General features: G+C 38.6%; 1 protein-coding gene across 5 annotated transcripts in view; it reads right to left on the minus strand.

Moving 5' to 3' along the window:
* Scmh1 (Scm polycomb group protein homolog 1) overlaps positions 1-23614 on the minus strand; it is a 112247-nt gene that overhangs the window by 45476 nt on the left and 43157 nt on the right. For 3 of the 5 annotated variants that reach the window (XM_028784709.1, XM_028784711.1, XM_028784713.1), the window contains 3 exons: positions 17881-18115; positions 9139-9227; positions 3387-3630 (listed from right to left, as the gene is read on the minus strand). In XM_028784709.1, the coding sequence (XP_028640542.1) occupies positions 3387-3630; positions 9139-9227; positions 17881-18115 (568 nt within the window). Of the gene's footprint in view, positions 1-3386; positions 3631-9138; positions 9228-13214; positions 13230-17880; positions 18135-23614 lie in introns of those variants that run through there. The other 2 variants (XM_028784731.1, XM_028784721.1) reach the window with 2 other exon arrangements.

The following is a 23614-nucleotide window of genomic DNA, read 5'->3' on the forward strand; positions in this document are numbered from 1 at the left end:
GCTGGTAGTGGCTAGATACAACCTCCCAGCCCTTTTGGTTCAGTGGCCTGACTGATTGGTCTAGATTTTCCAGTAAGAGAACAGAACTTTCTAGACAAGAAAGTATGAAATCAGTCTATTCTACTCCTGAAGCCTAGAGAACAGCACTTACCTAGTTTTAGCTTTAAGTAAACAAAAATAATTCAACCACCAGTTCTAAGGCACTTGCTGTTTCCCAGAGCCTTGCAAGCAAATCGGGGGATGGTAATAAATTTCTTACACTGATCTAGGACATAAGTTTCTTGTAGCATATAGAAGAGTGTCACTTTCCTGAAATTAAAAAGCCTGTTTCTTCTCACCTTGCCTTAAGATCCCTCTACTTCAGCATCACTAACTGAAACCAAGGCACTCTTGTTTCACTTTATACAATTGTACCGTATAGCTGTGCTGTAGCACAATCAGCAATCCATTCCTTTTTTGTTGCCAAATAATATTTTTTAAGTGACCATATTGAAATGTATCTGTTCCTTGGCTGTAATGAATGGTGCTGCTAAGACACTCATGTTTTATAGAAATGTGTTTTCTGTTTTGGGGAATATACACCTGTGAGTGGAAATTCTGGGTCATACAGTAACTCCATCCAGCTATTACAACTTCCAAACTGGTTTCTAATGTGTTTGCAGCATTTTACGTCCCTGCCAACATTGAATGAAGAGTCCAGTTGTTCTGCACCTTCCACACGCTCATCACTACCCATGCTCTGACTGCAGCTATGTGATGGGTGTGATTAGCATTTCCTGGATGATGACAGATGCTGGGCATCTTTCCACGGCCTTCTTGGTCATTTGCATATATTCTCTGAAGGAATAACTATCCAAATAATGTGCCTGTTTATAAGTTAGAATACAAAGTAATTTCAGTATAGCATCTTCATGCATGTATATAACTATACATTGTTTTTATTCACAGCCCCTCCCCCCAGCATTCCCACATCCCCTCTTGCTGGTTTCCTAACCACTTACAGACAGGTACACCTTCTGTTTTCGTGTTGCAAGTATTACATTATTGCCACATTTCCCTTATTCCCTCCCCTCAACTTTTCCTCATCTGATCCCCCTATTCTACCTATACCTATATCTATTTCTATATCTATTTCTATATCTATATATCTATCCATCAATTTATTTTCTAATGGACATCTTGTCTATTTTTAAATTGGGTTATTTATCTTTTCTATCACTGAGTTGTCAGTGTTCTTTTATATTTTAGAAAGTAATTTCAAACAATGAATCAAATCTCTTCACTTCTTATAGACACACCTGACCCGGCCAGGCTGTGTGTATCCCAGGGTGGTTATGAATGCAACCCACGATATTTTTAGACAACAATTTAAAAGCATTGATATCCCTATGTAGTTCCCCAATTAATTTAGAACAAAGTATCAAACTGTCACTCAGGCTTATAAAGTCCACATGATCAGGCCACTGCCTGCCTCTACAGCACCTACTCACCCCACCATCCCCCTCAGCCTACATACTCGTTAGAACATCTTCATTTTGGTCATGTATATCATTCACAGCACAGTGTCAGTGGTTCTGTCTGTATGCCTCTATTCTCTTTCCCTAGATGGCTCCTTCGTATCCCCTAAGGATGCAATTGAAAACTTTACAAACTTTCCTTGAAAATAATTCTCCACAAATAAATCTGGGGGAGGGGGATGCGATAGACACATACATTATTTCTATAATAGCAATGGTACCATGGTTGTGTATTTATAGTTTTTTAAAAAATATACATTTAAAATATGACCTTCTTTGTCTGTGTTGAAGACTGAAGCCAGGACCTTGCTCATGCTATGGTACATATACCAGTGAATTTATTCTCTATCCACTGAAGTGACCTTATTCCCTCATTAATTATGAATATTTATATCTGTCTCACATAACTAGAATAAAAATGCCAGGAAAGTAGGAATTTTGTCTATTTGTGTCACTGCTGAATCCTCAGCTTGGTTTAGTTAGGCATCCAATAAATAGAAAATTAATGAATGTTCTATATAAATGTTTAGAAATGAAATTCTGAAACAATAGGGTAATTTTCCATTCTTTCAGATTCACTAATATGCTTTAGATTTAAGATAATGAGGCTATTATTTTTGCTACTAAGAGTATGTATCTTAAAATCTCTCTTGGATGTGATAAACTAGCCTGTCTCCATCTTGAGCTTGAAAGCCATCTTACTGTAAAGACAAACTAGGTTCCTTCCTGTTTATGATTAAATCTGTTTCTCCAGGGCTGGGCTCTGCCTGTCCCACCTATAACCCTAACTACACATAGTTCTGCACTGACTGCTGCAGGAAATGGCTGCTGTCCCTTTGTTTCAGGAGGTGTTCGGACCACCTTGTTCTGCTTATGCTCTGCTTCTGCAGCCCTTCCTATGCCGGCCAAATCCCTCATTTGCAAACACCCTAGTCCTCAGCTACAAAACGTCTTACCTCACCCATGTCCAGTGCTCATCTCTTGAACCCTGCCTTTCAGGAGACAGTCTATGTACGTGAATAAAAAAAGGAAAGCTTGCTTTAATTCATTTGGCCATGACTCGGGTCAGTGGTTTCTCCTCCCATCTGTGAGACTAACAGATGCTCTCTACCATCTTCACTAGAGGTAAGTCTATGTTTCATTCAGTGTGTGGCACTACTGTGATACCGTCTATACATTCCCACATTTGTAGCAGTTAATTTTATAGTAATGATATTATAACAGTGCTGATGGAGTCTAGTATAACATGCATAATATAGTACTGATAGTAAGTACAGCATATAATAGATATAATAATAGCCACAGAAATAAAATAGAAATTGTCTTGGAGCTTGCCATTTTCCAAATATAGGCATTTTGTCCATGTGATATCATTTATTTCTCTCAAGAATTGTTTGAAGCAGGTGTTCTTTTAGAAACAGGAATTTGAGGTCTAGAGGTGAATTAACTGCTAGTGCAGGCAGAGGTGTGGCCTATCCTCAGTTCCCTTATTACAAAGATTCTACTTTGTCAACAGTGTTTCCCAGCTCAGTATACAATTCTCAACCCTTGGAGGCTGAGAATGACACTTCCAAACTTTTAAATGGGTTATGGGCAAAAGCAGGAGTTGCCTGAGAATTAGTTGAGTTATTTAGAAGAGAGAATTTTTTACTTTTCCCTAAATTTCATGTCTGGCTTCATTTGATCTTACTCTTGATCTGTTAGTGATAATTCTCTGGAGGCCTTTGGTTTACTCCTAAGGAGCCAGCCATCATTCTTCCCCTGCCTACAGTGAAGTACACTAGTAAAGACACACTGACCACACTAAATCTGGGCCATTTCTCTTACTATCTGAAGTCTGGTTTCGGGAGAACTACAGTGGCTCTTTACCTTTGGTGCCAGGTGGCTGCAGGTTATCTCCAGTCAAAGAACACCAGCCCACAGGAAAGATGTCCCGGGAGTCAAAACGGCACCAGTAGTCAAATGCGCCTCGCCACCCATCAAAGGTGACTAGCACCTCTGAGCCTCGAACTTCTCCAATAGTGGCTGGGCAAATGAAATGAGGGTTCTTTCTGTCTACAGCTTCTAACTTCATTCCCATTTTGAAGAAGTTGTGGGAAGGTGATGGTGGCTCCTAGATAAAAAACAGAAATATTCAGACCTTTCTCTAATTTGTGAGGTAGCTACACAGATCAAATTGCAAATAAATTCACTGTCCACTCTGTTCTTTCCCCTCATAAGTACCTGGTTGGAAGTGCCCCTCTACTTTGTCATTAGTCAGCATTATTTTCAGTTGTTTTTTTCTCCTTCATCTTTCAAATGAATTAATTGGCTTTTGAAGTTAAGACAGAAAAACCTTTTTTGTATCTTGACTGGAACTGCAATACATTTATAGGTTGATTTGTGAAGAAATACCCTTTATTACTAATAATGTTAAATCTTATCTATGCACATGATTACATTCTTCCATTTAAAACTTCTTTAATATAGATTTCTCCTTTATACAAAATTTAAATCTCTTCTATAAACATATCATGCTTTAATTTTTTGTTACATTTATTTATTTTGTTTGTGGGTATGTATGAAGGTGTAGTGCTATGGCACACATTTTGAGAGTTGGTTTCTTCTACCACCTGAGTCCCAGGAATAAAAGTTGGGTTGTTAGCATTGGCAGTAAGCACCTTTACCCACTGAGCCATCTAACAGGCCCTCAAGCTATTTACAAACATTTGTTCTAGGTATATTAATGTTCCATTGTTACCATGAATGGTATTTTAAAATTTTTATTATTAAACTATTACTTAAAGTAGGAATGAATAATGCTTTAAAAGTTGATCAATGTTCTTGATTGGCATATGAATTTTTGCCTGCTTTAGTTATCAATCACAGAGAGATATACACGGAAGTATTTCCTACTGATTCCAAGTTTTCTAGCTTTGGGTGTGCTGTAGAGTGAGGCTCTCTGACCAACACAGCTGCCATCTTGATCAGAGCAGCTGCAGCTGCTTACAATAGACCACCATTAGCAGCCTGTTGTTCCCTCAGAAAAGGAAGGCAGAGGAAGGGTCACTGGACCCTCTTCTGAGGTGTGCTCCCTCCAGTACCTCAGTTATTTGTATGCAATTCTGCCATAACTGCATATTTTTTTTTTTTTTTTAGATTTTTTGAGACAGGGTTTCTCTGTGTAGCTCTGGCTGTTCTGAAACTCACTCTGTAGACCAGGCTGGCCTCAAACTCAGAAATCCACCTGCCTCTGCCTCCCAAGTGCTGGGATTAAAGGCATGCGCCACCACTGCCCGGCAACTGCATATAATCTTAGGGTCTAGCAAGGTACTAGAGAACATAGGATGGGGAAGGTTAACTGGAGAGAGGAACTCCACGCACCTATGTAGATATGTGGAAGCCATCATCCATGCTGAATGAAGAAGACTTTCCAGTACAGCTGCTGTGAGGTCACCCATGTTTTGTAAGAAGCCCCTCACCTGTGTTCTACAGCATGCTCAACTGTCGCACTGGATTCCTAGGCTAGACTTGGCTTTGTCATTGGGTCTTATAAGGAGAGACTAGATGTTGCTATATCTTCCTAGGAAAAGAATTGCCACATCACCATTGATTATCATTTTTTTCTTCATGGACTCTAAGGCTATCTTTATGGAGAATATGTACTGTTATGATTGCTTTGTTTTCTAGGTAAACTGTTACTTTTAACTCATCACCTAGTGACTTCCTTAATGATTTTCAGTATAAATATCTCTGTCTGACCTTCTATTTTATATAAATTTTATCTTGATAAAAGTTTGCCTGGTATTATCTCTTATGTTTTTTCACTGTAAATATATATATTCTTGATATATGGTTTTACTATGCAGCCATGGCCGCCCTGGAGCTTGCTGTATAGACTAGGCTGTCCTTGTACTCAGAGATCCACCTGCCCAGATCTGTCTCTGCCTCCAGAGTGCCAGGATTAATGGTTTATGCTACCATGTCTGATGGCTACTACCAATGTTTTTATGTTATTATGCTTAAATATGTCTATTACAGATAATATGTTGTAATTAAGTTTCTCATGGTGATTGTAACAGAATATTTATTTATTTATTTACTTAACTGTGTTTTGAGAGGTCTTGATAGGTTTTCCAAGTTTGACCCAAACTCCTGGGCTCAAGGGATTCTCCCATCTCAGCTTTCCGAAAACTTGAACTACAAGCAGGCTCCACTAAGCCCATCTGAATTTATTACAGATATCTTACTGCCTGTGATTCTATTTCATTTTATTTATGGTCCTTTTACTTTTTTCAATGAACTACATTTCCCTCACTTTCTCTTCACTGACTGAGAAGTTAAACATTCTAGTTATAGCTGTTTAGTGGATTCCTTTAAGATCTTAACTATATGGCTAGTTCAAATATTCTAAAACATCTCTATTAAAATTTCTCCTCCTCTTCTCCTTTACCAACTCAGAAGTTATTCTATTTAAATCTTTTGTGGGTTACCTTAAGCATTTAACTGCATAGATGACATACAAAGTCTACCCCATCTTTATGTATAGTCCTAGACAATGGAAGAACTTTAGACTGTTTTAACTACTTCTGGGTTATAAAGGGATAAGTAATTAATTTCTATATTGCTTTTACTCCCAGTTAACCACTTTGTTATTATACTTAGAGCATACAATAATCTACATGAAAACAAACCCATTTCTTCACCAAATCTTCTTGAATCTCATTCTTACTTTGTGGTCCAGTTTCTTTCTTCCTGAAACATACTCAATGGCTATGCTGGGCTCTACCTGCACTGGTTTGTCTGATGGTCTGATTTTCACTCCACTCTGAAATCACTGTGTAGTTGGATATCAGCTTCAGGGTAGATGACTTAGTACTTTGAAACACAGTCACTGCGTTGGGCTTGAACTGCTGCTGTGGAGAAATGTGCTGCAGCCAAGGTAACCACTCTGAAGGCATCCTGCTCATTACCTGCTTAGGTCTTCTTCTTGACCCTCGTCTTCTACAGTTATAATAACGCTTTATTCTTACAATGTGTATTTGTTTCTACTACACCTGCTGGAATACCTAGGATCTTTTCAAATATTACTTCCCTTTTACTCTAACCTTTCTGGGTTTCATGATTTCCGTATACAAAGCCTCCTCATATTCTCATTTTTTCTCCTTAGTATGTATGTATCCATTTCTTTATTTCTCAATGTTATAATCTGAGGGGGAAACTCCATATATACATATACAATACACACATATATACATACATACATATATATATATACACACACATATATGTATGTGTATATGCATATATGTATGTGTATATACATATATATAAACACATGCATATGTATTATGGTGGATGTCTTTTAAGTTACATACATGTTAATAATCTCTAATTTCAAAGGTTTGAAATTTCTCAGTTTTATTTTCAGATGTTCAGTTTTGTTCTTTTAAAAAATGTAGCATTAAAAAGTAATATTTAGAGCCAGTGCAATGGCTTGGTGGTTACAAACACTTGCTGACAAGCCTGATAATTCAAGTCCTTCTGTAACCTGAGTTTCATCCCCAGGACTTAAAGAGTGAAAGGAGAGAACCTGCTCCTATAAGTTGACCTCTGACCTCCACGTATGTATGGCATGTACCCCTTACCATACAATAAAATAAATATGTAAAGATAAAAATGTTTTTTATTTCTTCTTCTAGTTCTTCAGGAAAAATACATACCTTATACCCTTTAGCTGATATTTGTACTGTCTGAAATTACTTGGGGAGTGTGATGTTTGTTACTTCTGTATCGTGCAACATGTGTTTTGAAAGTTTCTGAGGTCTTTGTAAGACAGGACCCAGTGGTCATTCTGAGTAGTCCTTCACTGAAGTACTGTGACATCAAACCATCTAGAGAGTTTTGTGTTGGCTTCTGCCAGGCACCTAGCAATACCTTCATATAACTTTGAAGTCCCTAGACAATCCAACCACAGAGGAGAAGACTAATCAAAGGTGGCTGCATCCCACCCCTTCCCAGAGTCTCTTTCTTAGAAATGCCATCATCTTTTTCACTTAAGAGATAAAAATTGAACAGATCTGGCCAGGCTCCAAGATCTACTTTCTTCTGGCATGGTTCAAGCCTAATCTTGAGTTCTACCATGGGTATAAAAAGCAAGATTCTATAAAGTAAGATTTGGCAGAGCCCCCAAGACAGCCATGCATTTATCACATGTTTTAACACTGTTGCTTTTCTTACTTTCTAGTAAGCACCACAAAGCACTGAGGAGAATATCAATGGCTCTCCCCTACATAACTACCTCAGAGTTTAAGGTATTTATGACTGAAAGAGGTTTCAAGTGGCCTAATATATTTGGAAACCAGAGTATTCCCATGATTTAGATTTAACTAGCAACACAGGTAAGCCTAACTCAGTCATCTCTACAGGGACTCTCACCCCACTGGAGAAGTCAACTATCAGCAGGGTAACATTTTCTCCTTTTGAGGCACAGAAAGAATAAACACAGGTTACCCATCCCTGTCCTGTCCCTTACTAGCTACGTGATCCTGAGCAGTTCCTTACTCAGAAGCATGCTTTCTAGGGGCTGAAGAGCTGGCTCAGCAGAACACCGGTTGCTCTTTCAGAGGACCCAGGTTTGGCTTCCAGCACCCACATAGTGGTTCACAAACATTTTAACTCCAGTTCTAGGGAATCTGATATTCTTTTCTGGTCTTTGGGGACATCAGGCAGATATGTGGTGCAAATGCATTAATAAAGGTAAAACACTCATACACATAAACAAACAAACAATAAAAGTAAAGGCAATTAAAAATTTTAAAGTATGCTTCTTAATTGCTGAGCTGAATAACTGTTAGTATATAAGCTAGATGTCGGTATTAAATGTGATAATATATATATAAGGCTACAAACATAGTTAGATAATTAACAGTTTCCTTTATTTCTCCCTACTTAGAACACAGACTACAGAACTCTAAGAATTGCTTTAGGATTGTATTATATTTCATAGTTCTAATAAACACATCTTAATTTCTCAACAATTTTGTAAGAGTTCACTTTGCAGATAAAGCAAAAAGTATATCTCAGCTAAGTGGTAGTGGTGGTGCATGCTTTTAACCCCAGCACTCAGAAGGCAGAAGCAAGTGGATCTCTAGGAGTTCTCAAAAAATCAAACCAAACCAAACAACAAAAATATATTAGTTACTGGCAGCTAGAACCCACAAACCAGGAATTCCATCTCATTATTGCAGTTTAATATAATTTTCTGAAGATAACACCCACCTCATAGGTGTTTTGTTTTTTATTTTAGTTTTATTTATTTATTTATTTATTTATTTATTTATTTTGGTTTTTCGAAACAGTGTTTCTCTGTAGCCCTGGCTGTCCTGGAACTCACTTTGTAGACCAGGCTGGCCTCGAACTCAGAAATCCGCCTGCCTCTGCCTCCCAAGTGCTGGGATTAAAGGCGTGCGCCACCACTGCCCGGCCATAGGTGTTTTAAAAAATCTTCTACTGAACTAGTTTTTGAGACGCATTCTCATGCCACAGATGTAAAAGAGACAAGAGAGACTTATTAATTGATGGAATGCAAGTATTTGATCTTAAGAAGCTTGCAGATGGTGATAGCTGAGGGACAGTATACCTTATGGAAAATCTTGATGGGAGCCATCTCTGCTCCATTTAGTGTCTTCAAAAGGAACATGGGCCAAGAGGAGGCATTCAGCCGAAATCCTGCAGTAAATATAATAGAAAACAGGTTAAAAAATGTTCTCAAACGCAAGGTGACATCAAGTTCTCCCTTTGGAATCTAGTTATTCCTGCTGGACCTATGTTGTGACAGTTACAGAATCAGAGGCACTAGAAAAGGGTTTAAAAGTTAGGCAGAAGAAATGGCTCAGACAGATGAAGGAAAGGAGGCCCTTTGGAGGGAATGTAAATTCATCCTAGGCAATGCAGCAAATAAGTAGTGCAACAGGGTCTACAAAACCAATGTTCTGACTCTAAGACAAATACTACCTTAATTCCTCAAACATTTGTCTTCATAAGTCCAAGACAAGTATTCAATAAGATGAATAGATACTTGGAAGTAACCTAGACAGTATATTATAAAAGAGAATCTAATAGTCTCTTAAGAAAAAAATGCTGATCAAGTCAATTTATAAGTATAACACAGTAGTAAATCGCTCAGTATAAATTACTACACTATTTTCCTATGGCTCTCTGAAGACAGTCACATATGCATACATACTTTTTAACTTCCTTATCACCTTTAATAAGAATAATTAATGATGAAACTAAAGATCATTCTATACCAAATTATTCATTTTCCAAAAAGTAAGCCTAAAAATTCAATTGTCCAGTGAAATCCACTCAGTCAATTTATCATTGAATTAGTGAGTTGTAAAAATTAAGATCATTATTAGACTTGGTCTTCTGATTTGGTCCCCAAGTCCTCCTTTCAATTTGGTTTCAACTCCCTATCCTGAGATGGTTTTAAAACTGTCTCCCAAGCTTGGCCTTCTCATCATAGTCAGAGGACAGTCAGTCTGTGTAACGTTGAAAATATGGAACAAGGACAGAAAGTGGAATTGAGTGTGAGGCTCTGTGCCAAGCACTTTCCACTGACTGCTGAATCCTTAAGACAGCCTCAAAACATAGATATTATCTTCATTTTATAGATGAGGAAGGAAGCAACAGTAAACCACTTAAGGTTTCAAAGTATGCAAATAATATAATCTGAGCTATGCTAGAAAAGATCACAGCTGTAAGAGTATGTATAGATTCAGCATTGCTGCATAGAAAACAGACTCAAATAAGACCAAAGTAAGCCTGGGATGGAGAGATTTAAATTATAGCATTTAAAACAATCTGTTCAGACATAATACCAGGTAATTTCTTGGCCTTCTTGGTTATATGATTAAATAATTCTTGCCTCCTTTATTTCTTTCTTTAATCTGGCTTGAGCTGGGTTGTTTTTTTGTTTTGTTTTTTGTTTTTTTTGAGACAGGGTTTCTCTGTATAGTCCTGGCTGTCCTGGAACTCACTTATCACTGGTTTATAGAAGAAGAAATGGAGATAGAGTGGTAGGTTGTCCAAGGTCACGTTAGTGTAGTAGGGACAGATTTCAATACATCCTGGTTTGCCCTATCTTAAAAAAACTATTTATGATTACAGTATTACATGATCCCACAGCAGTCATCTGTCCCCATTCCTACCACACCCTCACCTCCTTAACTCCTCTTTTGTTTCCCTTCAGAAAAGGGCAGGCCTCCCAGGGATATCAACCAAACATGGCATGTCAAGTTGCGATAGGATTAAGTACTTCTACCTCATAGTTACTGGATGAGGCAACCTAGTAAGAGGAACATGGTCCTGAAAGCAGGGAAAAGAGAGACAGCCTTTGTTACTACTATTAGGAATCCTGCAAGGAGACCAAGCTACACCTATGCAGAGGGCCTACATCAGTCTCCACAGTTCAGTCTCTGTGAGCCCATGTTAGTCGATTCTGTGGGGTTTTGTGTGGTTTCCTTGACCTTCCCCCCCCCCCCCCCCTCCCCCACCCCGTCTCCTACAATCCTTCCTCCACCATTCCGCAGAATTCACCAAGCTCTGCCTAATGTTTGTTAGACCTGTATCTTATAGCTCTTTATTTCATTACCTCCTAGCAAACATCTTTAGGGATAGAAGGGCCAGATATACAAGTTGACAAGGTAATATCTTATTCCACTATTTCCCAGGCGATGTGGATCTCTCCCTATCCAAATGCGAGAGAATAGGAAATTTGTTTCAATACTCTTGAAGTCATAGATCTGAGTTTTACATTGAAAAGGAGCTTGGGTGTCAGAAATTAATGGCTGGTTCACAGTGTTAATTCCATTTAATTATCACACAAGCCATATGTACTAAAGCTTACTAATGATGTTTCAAGTGAAACAACTTGAAGTTAAAATTAAGGTAAAGCAAATTATTCTTGGCCAAACAATGCTAAGTCAGTCCTGGCACGGCCTGCTTTGTGGTCACTTGGCTAGGATCGTTTTAAAATCTTCAAGAAGCCATTCTAAGAGTTTGCAGGTGTTCCTGAGGTTGTGGGAGTCACTGGAGAAGTAGAGTCCAGCTGTTCAGTGAATTATCACATCATGGATTTAAATGTAATCGACAGAGCTCTACTCTATAATTTGCATCCTCTGGTGGCATGCCATAGAACATTACTCACTGCAGGTAGCAGGTGGATTCACCCCCACTCTACCATTACCAATGTCTTTTGTAACAAGCTTTGGGAAATAATAGAAACTATGGCTATCAATATGACTCCATGGCATCTAACCTCGGCTCTCCTGAGAGCTTGGCATGTAAATGTGCACACAGAGGTGTCATTGACTCACTAGTCCTATGGACTTTCCTTTGCTTTTCCTATTTCTGTATTTGCCAGACAAGATGCTGACCTAAAGCACTACTTTCCAAGCATGCTTTGAAGTTACCAAAGTTTTAGCCCAAGAGTTCAAGTCAGAAGAAACAGACCTAGAGGAGAAGTGCTCAGGAAGAAACTATATGGGAAGGATTGCCAGGATTCCTCCTGGTTCTGGTAAGACTCTATCTACTTCCCTGTTGTACCTGCAACTCAGATTTCACTGGCAACAGGAGTTTTGACTGACTTTGATGTAGGCCAAAAGTGCAGATGTGGTCCAACAAACTTTTCTTGCATTATCAATGCTAAGAGTCTTTCTTGCTGCACACTAGGTCAGTGAAAACTTTAAAAATTACCTTTATAAAGTAAGTGTTTAAGGCACCATGGTAAAAGCCTCTTCTCTCTAATATTTTGATTGCTTTTCATCCATAAAAGTTTACAAATTTCTATAAAGTTCAATAAACAATAACTGTATCTTTGGAAAAAAAATCTCTCCACTGACCCTGGAAGCTATATAGCAAATGAAAAGATTGAACAACAATATAGACCATACATAGAGTCCCTTTCATATAGCATAACACACACCTATCAGATGGCAGCCAATGTTGCTGAGAAAGCAGTTTATTCTGTCATGTTTAGTTCTGCTCTAAACCAGTGACACACAAATTTGGACAGTGGAATCTTCAGGGGAGATTTATAGGCTCTATCAGTTTTACTGCCCCAAATTCTGACCTTACCAATCTAAAACTCACATAAAGAAATTACTTAAAGCTCCTTAGTGATTTTGGTAAATATCCAAGTTTTTGACCTACTGCTCCAGAAGCACTGTTTAAACACAATATTGAGAAGAATGGGTCAATAATAAAAGAAGTTCTAAGGAAAAGGTTGCCATCTTTGAGCCATGTAGTCTACAAAAATGGGAAAAAATATGGTTCATTTACACAATGGAATACTACTCAGCTATTAAAACAAGATCATGAAGTTTGTGGGCAAGTGGATGGACATCAGTATGTTGGTAATCACTGATAAGTGGATATTAGCCAAAAAGTACAGAATACCTAGGATACAACCCACAGACCATAAGAAGTGTAACAAGCAGAAAGGCCCAAGAGAGGAGGCTTCAATCTCACTTAGAAGAGGGGAGGAAATAATCACAGGAGGCAGAGAAAGAAAGGGGTCTGGGTGGGAAGGGGTGGGGGGTGGGGAGAAAGGGGGGACACAAGAGAAGCCCAGAGGGCCAAGAGAATGAATGGAAATAAGCAGCCTTGGGGAGGAGGGAGGGACCCTCTAGAAAGTACCAGAGACCTGGGGACTCATTGGAGTGTGACCTTAGCCAAAATGTCCAACATTGGGGAGAGGGAATTCAAAGAGTCTATATCCAGTAGACAGGGTCTCAAGTGAAGAGACTGGGTTACTGACACACAGTCAAAATTTCTGACCTAGAATTGTTCCTGTCTAAAAGAACTGCAGGGACAAAAACAGAGAAAAGACTGAAGGAAAGTAGGTCTAACTTGGTATCCATCTCATGGGGTGGGGGGAACACCAAGGCCTGGCACTACTATACTATGATGTGCTTACAGACAGGAACCTAGCATGGCTGTCCTCAGAGAGGTCTACTAGCAGCTGACTGTGACAGAAGCAGACACCACTGGACTCAAGTCATGGACCCCTGTGGTTGAATTAGGCGAAGGATTGAATTAGTTGAAAGGGAGAGCGACCCCATAGAAGACCAGCAGTCTCAACGTACCCAGAACCCAGGGAATGCCCAGAGACTGAGCCACCAACCAGGCAGCATACATGGGCTGGTCTGAGGCCCCTGGCACATATATAGTGTAGGTTTGCCAGGTCTGGTCACAGTGGGAGAAAATGAGCTTGACGCCCTAGGTAAAGGGGGAGGCCCGTGGGGAAGTAAGGGGAAGAAGGAATGGGATGAGGAACTGTGGTGGGGGGGGGGCGAACTGAGGTAGGCAACGACTGGAATGTAAATAAATAATTTTTTAAAAAAAGACTTGGCTTTCTCTCTTCTTCCTCTTCCTCTTCTTCCTCTTCCTCCTTCTTCTCCTTCAAATTTAATAGTTTTTATGAGAATAATGTTTCAGAGTTGACCAATCTGAAGTACACTTCCCAGGAAGTAAAAATAGCTCCCCTTAAACAGATTTATGTCTTTTTTTACTTTACTTTTTACTTTTACCCACAAGCACAAGGTGAGTCTATGCAGACCATGTTCTATGTTCCAGCATGTCCTTTCTATGGGGTTTTATCTTTTCTAGTCTATCTTATTCTCTTGGATGTTTTTACTTCTCTCCTCAACATTCCTATAGTGTTTTTATTTGGATCTGTTGTCTCATTGGTAATCTTGGAACTGAATTTTTAATTGAGCTGATTTTGATTCATCAATGTTTCCCAAGTTTGGACAATTCCATTTCACATCTTCTAGCATACATTTCTAGCGTGATTTTCTCTGCGAGTCAAGGTATTTTTCTCTACTTGTCAGTACTTGTTTAGCTCAAGTTAGGCTGTGGTGCAAGTTTCTTTCTGATTAGTCACTGGTTTTGGTAACAAGATTTTTCAATAACTGATGCAGTTTTACCCTCATCTGTTTTTCTTTCTTTCTTTTTTTTTTTAATTTTTTTTTATTGATTTATATGAGTACACTGTAGCTATCTTCAGACACACCAGAAGAAGGCATCAGTTTGCATTACAGATGGTTGTGAGCCACCATGTGGTTGCTGGGAATTGAACTCAGGACCTCTGGAAGAACAGCCAGTGCTCTTAACCGCTGAGCCATCTCTCCAGCCCTGTTTTTCTTTCTTTTTATGGATATTGACTGATCATTTTCAAGTGTCTATTTTTCCTAGACCAATAAAATCCAGAGGTTCTATTTTGGCAGGGAACTTAGTTTCTGAGTTGCCATAATGAAATGTAGTTTCTTTAGAAGACAGACTTCTCTGGAAAGAGATGAGGAGTCCAGGGTGTCTTTAGATTGTTGTTCTCTTAGGCTCTACATACACTTAAATTCCGCTCTTTGCTTCCTCATTCACTGTTGCAACATTAAGTCTCCCCTCCCACAACAGCGTTTTTTTCTCCCCAGTATTGTTCTTCTTTTTCTAGTCCATCACACTATCAATTCAGATCCTCCTGCTTGATTATATAATAGCATAGAGCTGAGTCCACTGGATCTCGGCTTTGTTTTGAATATCTTCTGCTCTATAAGGGTCTATTTCTTTCTAGGCTGTGTTAGATCTCCAGTGCTCTTCCTTTTTATACAGTTTCTGCCTGCATAAACTGCTGATTCTGGTCTCTGCTGATATCAGAGCTTCATATTCTCATGAAAGTGTAGTTTAATTTGTAGTATTCTTAACTCAAAGTCATATTTAAGTATGAGTTTGCAATGGTTTGTTTTGTTTTCTTTTTTGATATACAGGTTTATAGAGAATTTTTTATTACTTTATTTAGATACTTATTATCATCACCGAGTACATAGTTTTAATAATCTCTGAAAATGTTTCTATTGTATTGTTTGCTTTGAGACATAGCCAATCCCAGGCTGGCCTTGAAATCCTTATGCAGACAAGGATGACCTTGAACTTCTGGTTCTATTACCTCCATCTCCTGAGTGTTGGGATTATAAACATGAACCACTGCACTCAGTTTATTCAGTGATGCAGTTGAACCTGAGGTTCTCAGTCTCACACATGCTAGTTAATCTCTCTACCAACTGAGCTACATTCTCTGAACTAAAGTTCTTCCTTTTGTTGTGTTGAGAATGAACCCTAGGGCTTCATACCCTAGGGTAGGCAAGTGAGAAGCTAGCTACCACTGAGTTATAGTTCCAGCCCATACAATAGCCTCCTTTTGTTATTGCCATTTTGTTGTTATTGTTTTGAAGTGCAGGAGATTCATGCACGAAAGACAAGCATTCCACCAACTATCCCCAACAAGATGCTTATAAACTGTTATCCAAAAGTAGCACAATAAAATAGCACTGTGCAACTAGAAGAAGTAGTAGGAATAATTCCATTTCACTGTAAAGTTATCTTTAGCACATACCAGTAAACAAAAAAGATAAAGCTAAGACAAGTATGTAAAGTATGCTAGCTTTTATAAGCATACATGTAATGTATATGTATTATATACAAGCAAATATCTATATATACATATTTTTATTACTCTTTAATTCTCTTTATAGCGATTAACAATAATATTCTGGCACAAATATATTCATATTAATATATAACAGTCATATATATACATGTGTGTGTGTGTACACACATATATTTACCTAAATATTTTGTTTGCTTTTATATTACTTTTTCAGTTAGGTACAGTATCCAGGATCTTGTGCATGCTATGCAAGTGTTCTATCTCTGAACTATATCCTATGTCTGTGGCTATATCTTTTGAATGAAAAATAAACAATAAAATTAAAGAAAGTAGTAACCTATTCAAAAAGGAAAAACTACACTGAGAGGAATTTGATACTTTGTTTCACAAATTTTACTTTAAAATGCATATACTTACATTATTTGCAAACCCAATTAATTAAAAAGCAAGTCCGCACCTACAGATAAATGAACCTTACTTCTTAAGTTAGTGACAGAGCCACCCAGAAACAAATTAATCCAAATAATATTGTCTTCATACTAACCAACTTTATTCAAGGAAATTCAAGATGAGAAACGATAGAGGGGAAGAGGGAGAGAGGAAGAGAAAGAAATATAGAAGAGGATGTGAAGAGAGGGAAGGATATGAGAGAGAGGGAAGAAAGAGAGATGAGGAGGAGAAGGAGGAGGAAGAGGAGGAAGAAAAGAGCGGAAGAAAGAGGGAAGAAGAGATAAGTAGAAGTGGTGAGGAGATCAAAGGAGTGTGAAAAGAGAGACAGACCAAGGAAGACAGAAAAAGTAAAGGTAGTGTGGCAATAGCAAATTCTAAATACCAAATATTTAATGGTATTAAGAAATAAACCTGGCTTATTTCATGCCTTTAGTCTCAGCACTCAGGAGACAGAGGCAAGTAGATCTCTGATTTTGAGGCATAGCTATGTTTCAAAAAGATTCTTGTCTATAAGAGAGACATACTGTTTCATGATAAGGTGGTACTATATTTGTACTTTACGACAGAAACTATCAAGTACAGATAAAATAAGAGTACACAATGATAATTGTAACAACAGAAGACAGACTGTCATAAGTGTGTTGTTTTCTTTTGTACATACTTGAAATTTTCCCACATAATTTTTTACATGGAAGAAAATATTAAACTCTTTCAAATGATACATCTCTCCTAAGCACAGTTAATATAGTTCAGCATCCTGAAAGGAACATGTCCCAGAACCCATAACTTATCACTCTTTCTCATGAAGACTCACCACAATCAATAGGAACTGTCAATAACTGATGGGGTGGCTTGATTTTCTCAATTATTGAGAAAAAAAAAAGAATGACTATGATCTGAAAGAGAAGTGTGACTATCAGTTTAACTAAAAGAACAGATAGATCCTTAATGAGAAAATTTCAAGGGCCAAGTAAGAACTGGGAGAAGATGTAACAGACTCTTTAACAGGTATCCTTTCCTCCAGGTGAATTTCTCTCTTGTCTTTTTTGGGGTTTGATAAGAGGTTTATTTCCCTCCCTCCCTCCCTCCCTCCCCCCTCCCTCCCTCCTTACCTCCCTCCCTCCCTTTTACATTTTCTGAAGTAGGTTAAATGGAGCAATCCCCTTCCGTTTTTCTCTTTCAGGATACATAAGCACTGGCATGAATGGGAAGAGTATGGTCTCTTGTTAAGTTAAACAGGGTGTGTGAGGACTAGACACCCTACACTAAGGTAAAGATAAGTCTTTTTATTTTAGGTGGCCTTTCAGGGAAACTACTCTATGAGAAAGAAAGAGTAGGGATGAGTTGCAGACTTTTCCATAGTACAATGTATATTTTTTGGAAGCTAGCTGATTGACCAGGGAAAACAGGGCTCTAGTTCCTCACCTAGAGGGGGCTGCAGCATACCGCCATTCTTCTCACAGTTTCCAATTGGCTGGATTTCAGAAGAGTCAACCAGTCTCCAGAAGTCATTCTTGTTGTCACTGCCATCAAGGCGTAGACGAAGCCGTGCACCTGTCAGTCCAACTACTGTGGCAATACAGGTGGATGTGGTGTTCCTAGGATCCTGTGCTTCCAATTTCATGCTGATCTTGAACTCATTGCTTGGAGGTGTGTAGGACTGAGGAGAACAAGGCAGACTATGGATAAACTGCATGTCAATAGGAAATGCTAAGGGGATGGAACTTGAAAATACAAGCATTTGGATTCAAACTGGTTATAGTTGGGCCAAGGATAACCAGCCTTGCTGATTCCCTAACACTTAGGAAAGGGTTTATACAAATGAAGCATGAGAAAGTACAATGAAGGAAAGAAGTTACTTTCCTGTGACATATCAAATATTAACTCATTACCAGTACAAGAAATGGTAGGAGTGTCTGATGATGTCTGGTGATCATTCATTTTTTCTACATCTACCATACAGACTGTTAGAGGTTAATTTTTTATTTTAATATTAAATCAACTAACATACTGACATAAACTACACACTTTGGTACGTCTTGACACGGTATCACATGTACTCCACGTACCTCTGAACGCACCATTATGATCAAAATAATGAACATGGCATTCTCTTCAAGTTCTCACAGGCTTCAGTATAGTTTCCTTCTCTAGTCCCTCCCCTTCTAGTCTTAGATGGAATCTTGGAGGAGTACTGTTTTTATTATTAATTTTTTAGTCAATATAACTATGCTGGTATTCTCAGTATTAATATATATAAGTGAAGTATACCTAATCTGAAATTATGACATTCAAACTGAGAAACTTTGTGACTGACCTGTTGGTACAAGAAAATTCTGTACTTGGCATTATATGATGTGTTGAAGTCAAAATACAGACTATTAAAATATTGTATAACAATTACTTTTAGACCCTAGGCATAAGGTATGTAAGAAACAATAATAAATTGCATGCTTAGATGGGTTATATCCATAAGATACTTTATAAAAAAATATTCCAAAATCTGAGATCTTAAATATTTATGATTTTTAAAATTTAATGGCCCTGGATCTGATTTACATTTCCTTTTGTTGCTGAGTAAGAGACCGTTTAATTTAGTTCTAGTTTTTGTCTCTTATAAACATGTGGCTATGTATATTCATAAACAAATTCTTGTATGAAAATATACAATAGTTCATTAATGTCTATGAGGGATTAACTCCAGGCTGCCACTTTATATTCAAGCAGATGGCCAAACCCCAAACGGTGTGGTGTCTGTGTGTAGCCTATGAACATCTTCCCATAGACATTTTGTTTTGTTTTCTTGATTCAGTCTCACTCTGCAGTCCAGTCTGTTCTAGAATTCACGATCCTCTTGAGTGCTGGGATTACAGCCTATGCTACTATGCCATGCTCTTGGCATCTGTACTTACTTATAACTAATATAAATGTTGATATTGTATTGTCTAGGTAACAACAACAAAAATACCTTCTGTATATGTTAGTACAGAAACCCTTTTACCTACCTACTCCCACTTATTGAGATAAGTGTCTCAACCACAGTCCAGCTATACCTGGATCTCACTATGTTGCTCAGACAGGCCTCTAATTACTGTGCTCCTGCTGCCTCCTCATCCTTCCAAGTGCAGGGATTATAGATGTACAGCACTACACTTGGCAATCATTTTCTTTTCTCTTGAATAAACTTCTAATGACTAGAGTAGGTTTATGTGTGACCCATACATCAAAACTAACTCCTTTACAGCATATGACTCAATGCTTTTTAGCATATGCATAGTTGTATAAATACTATAGTGGGATGGTTTTCTGCTACTGCTACATCCTTTGCAGTGGAGCTGATGGGAGGAGGAGCTAATGTGGGAGGAGCAAAGAGAGAGAAGGAGAGGAAGAGGAGAAGGAAGAGGAGGAGCTAGCAAGAGAAGGAGGAGTCGAGCAGCTATGGAGAACTATGCATGGGCCCAGAGCAGTCCTGGGTAACAATTTATATCAAAAGGTTAGGTATTGGGTAACAACTCTAATTGTATGGGTATCTTGCTAATTGAGCATTTCCAAATATATAAATACTGGATAATATATAAACATTAAGAGTCTCATTTCTACTGGGTACCGTCTCATTTCTACCGGGTACCGTGAGGATGGCAGGTATTATCGGGCTCAGCCACGCCTGTGGACAGTGTGGTGGATTGGCAGAGCCAGCCACCACACTGGTGTATCATGGGTGCCAGGGCTGGTGTTTCTGGCTGGCCAGAGCTGCAATCTGAGCCAAGCAGTGGCGGGAGCATGGCGCCTCTCTTGACCTCTGGCCGTTTCTAGTTGGGGATAAGCTGGACTGGGCACCGTTTTTAAAATATTACCCGCAACAAAATATCATACCTATTTTTATAACATCTTCACCATCATTGTTAAGAGCTTTTTCCATTCCCTCTCTGCAAAGACCCCCCCAAAACTATTAATTAACCTTGTATGGACATATTCCATCTTGCTTACTTATCATTGATAGATATTTGCATTGTTTCCTCTTTGGATAATACATATAGCTAATGTTAAGAAAATTTATTACAACTTTCCCTTGTTAAGTCTATACCCACACTTAGGTATGTCTGTCTCATAATAAAGTATAGATTAAACCTCATTTAATAATAAAAATGAACAACTGTTTCATAATGCTCAATTCTGAAATTCTTTTCTGTATCAAAGCCAGGAACCTCAGTTTGTTTTGAGTCAAGGTCTGTAAAAGATTAGGGAACTCCACGGGCTGCTGAGAGCAACAGTGTGGAATTATGCCTCTGTCCCCTCACTTCTGGCACAATTACATCATCTGCAAGGAGTAGGATAATTGACTTTTTTTTCTGTCTCTTCCTAAGTGCTCTGGTTAAAATCTCTAGTATCATACTACATAAGAGGTGTGGCAATACTAAACTTTAATAAGACTTCTGAGAGCAATATAAACCACAACAGCAGGATAGTTTCTGATTCTTACCTGGGAAAAAATGCTTTCCATTTACCTCATTCAGTAGGATGCTGCCTAAATGTCTGTCAGGTACAAGCTTTATTATGTTAACATACAATTCTTCTATACCTAATATGTTCAGGACTTTTATAATGAAGAATGTTAAATGTTATGCTACTGTTTCTGCACCTATTGAGATGATCATGATTTTTATAATTCATTCCATGTATGTAACATATTATGTATAATAAGTATTTGATTTACATATTCTGAACCATTCTTATATCCCTGGAAACAAACCAACTTGAACATGGTGTAGGATCTTTCTGAAAAGCCTTTGGTTCTAATTTGCAAGTATTTTCTTGAGGGTATTTGCATTTGTCCATCAGGGCTTATTGTTCCATGGTTTTATTTTGTTGTGTGTCAGGCTTGGTGGTAACAGGTATTTCAGGCTGAACAGAATAGGCAGAGAAGGGTCTCTCCATTTCAGTTGATTTCTAATCATTAAAACTCAGCACACAGGTACTAGATAACATTATAACATTTTCTTTTTCTTTTTTTATATAATTTTTTTTCCTCAAATCGTAATTCATTCACACAGGGGTTATAAACACAGAAGGGCAGGATGTGGGGAAGGGAATGACACCAGAGTGTGGGTGTTCAGGGGGAATACAGGTATCTTCAGAACCGGGTATCGGCTGGGTGAAGGTTCAGGGGACAAGTCACTATGACTCTGCCTATGACTCGCTTGTCCTTATCTAAGTTGGTATTGTCTGCCAAGGCTACCTATTTACAAGGTCTATGACTACTCAGGCTTGTAATTTTCCACAAAAGCTGCCTGTTGACATTAGTTTATAGCCATCTGTTTCAATGTTTTTCCACTGAGACCCAAGACTTGGTGTTAGTATACATGTATGATAGGCCTATTGCTAATTTTAGGCCTTCAGTGTGTAAGCAGGGCTGCCCCTGACATCTCCTCCCTTCTCTAAGTATAGAAGGGCTGTGGCAATTCTAAACTTGTGAAGGCAGGGATAGAAGCCTGACCTCCAGTATTTGAAGGGGACCTTGTAATGGCTCCAGTCCCCCTGTCGTCCAGTGAGGCATGAGGACCATACCCGTCCGATGTCTTTTTCCTGGAGAGGGGATACTTTTGACATCAACCCCTATGCAGTCAGGCTTGTCCCTCAGGGAACCCAGATAGATATTTTTATCTTTTATTTATATTTCCTTGCAGTGCTTAGCCTCGCAGCCTAAGCAAGAATTCAGATCGCCAGTCAGAGAGGGTTCTGGGTGGCCCCTCTCTGCTTGGTCTAGGGGCAGAAGTCCCCCCTTTTAGGTTGGGTGGAGATGGGTTTGGGGAACACCCTGGATAACGTAACAAGCTCATCGTGAGTCTCGTGGTCCTCCGTAGCTAACCTATGATAACACAGTATGACTTGCTATTCTTTACATCGCATCCTTGTTTCCCTGTTATAGACATCCACACAATCATCCTCACTTTCTTTCATGATTTGAGATGCATTAGTGTTAGATCTTTAAAAGTTTGAATAAATTCAGTAGATTGGGATATGGCTCAGTCAATAGAGTGCTTGCCTACTGTGTACAAAGTCCTGGGATTTAACTCCCAATATTGCATAAACTAGGCTGTGGATGCAGGAGGATCAGAAGTTCAAGGTCATCCTCAGCTATATATAGTGTTTGAGGCCAACTTGGCATACATACATTCATACACACACACACACACACACACACACACACACACACACACACACACGAAAAAAAAGAAAAATTTAAAGGCTGCATTAAATTCAGCAACAATTTGGTCCTGGGCTTTTATTTAGTGAGATTTTTTTATTAATGATGTGCACAGGTATGTGGAGGTGTAAAGTAAGTGCATATGTGTAAGCACACATCCATGCAAAGGCCAGAGGAGGCCAGTGGGTGTCCTGCTGTATCATTCACCTATTTTCTTGAGACAGTCTCTCACTGAACCTGAGGCTAGGCCGGCAGGCTGCCAGCCACAGAGATGCACAGTGCAGGATTACAGGCATGCATGGCTTTCCATGTGGACCCTCATACAAGTGCTCTTATCTCCTGAGCCATCTTTCTAGAGCCCCATTCGGTTTTTTTGTATCTTCTTGGTTCAACTTTGGTAGGCTCTACAGGTCTTGAAATTTTTCTATTTTACTAGAATTTCCTTTTTTTTTTTTCAAAAATAATTTGTAGACCCTTTAAATTTTTTACTCTAAGTTGTGATGTTTCTACTTTCATCTGGAGTTTTATCTAGGCCATCACTCTTTCTTTAGTTAAGGCTTGTTAATCTTTTCAAAGGATTATTTTATTTATTTGTTGTGTTCTCTTAGCCTTTATTTCATTTGTTTCTCTCCTGAGTCTTCTACAGATTTTGGGTATGGCTTTTGAAGAACAGAAGTTTGTATTTCTGAAGTTTTCTTTTTATGTTTTGTGTAAGTGGTATATTGCATGTGCACATATTTATGTTTGTGTACATGTGTAAGTATGCATGTATAGGCTGGATGTCAGTGTCAGATGTCTTCCTCAGTTGTTCTTTTCTTACTGCATGTGTGTGTGCTTCCTGACCGTATGCATGTGGAAGTTAGAGGCCGACATCAGGATGTTTCTCTATTATCTTCCACCTTCATGTCTGGCTACAGGCTCAGGCTGTCTCACTTGGTTTTCATTTAGGTGCTA

The sequence above is a fragment of the Grammomys surdaster genome, unplaced genomic scaffold (genome assembly GCF_004785775.1).
Source record: "Grammomys surdaster isolate TR1022 unplaced genomic scaffold, NIH_TR_1.0 100, whole genome shotgun sequence".
Taxonomy (NCBI): domain Eukaryota; kingdom Metazoa; phylum Chordata; class Mammalia; order Rodentia; family Muridae; genus Grammomys; species Grammomys surdaster.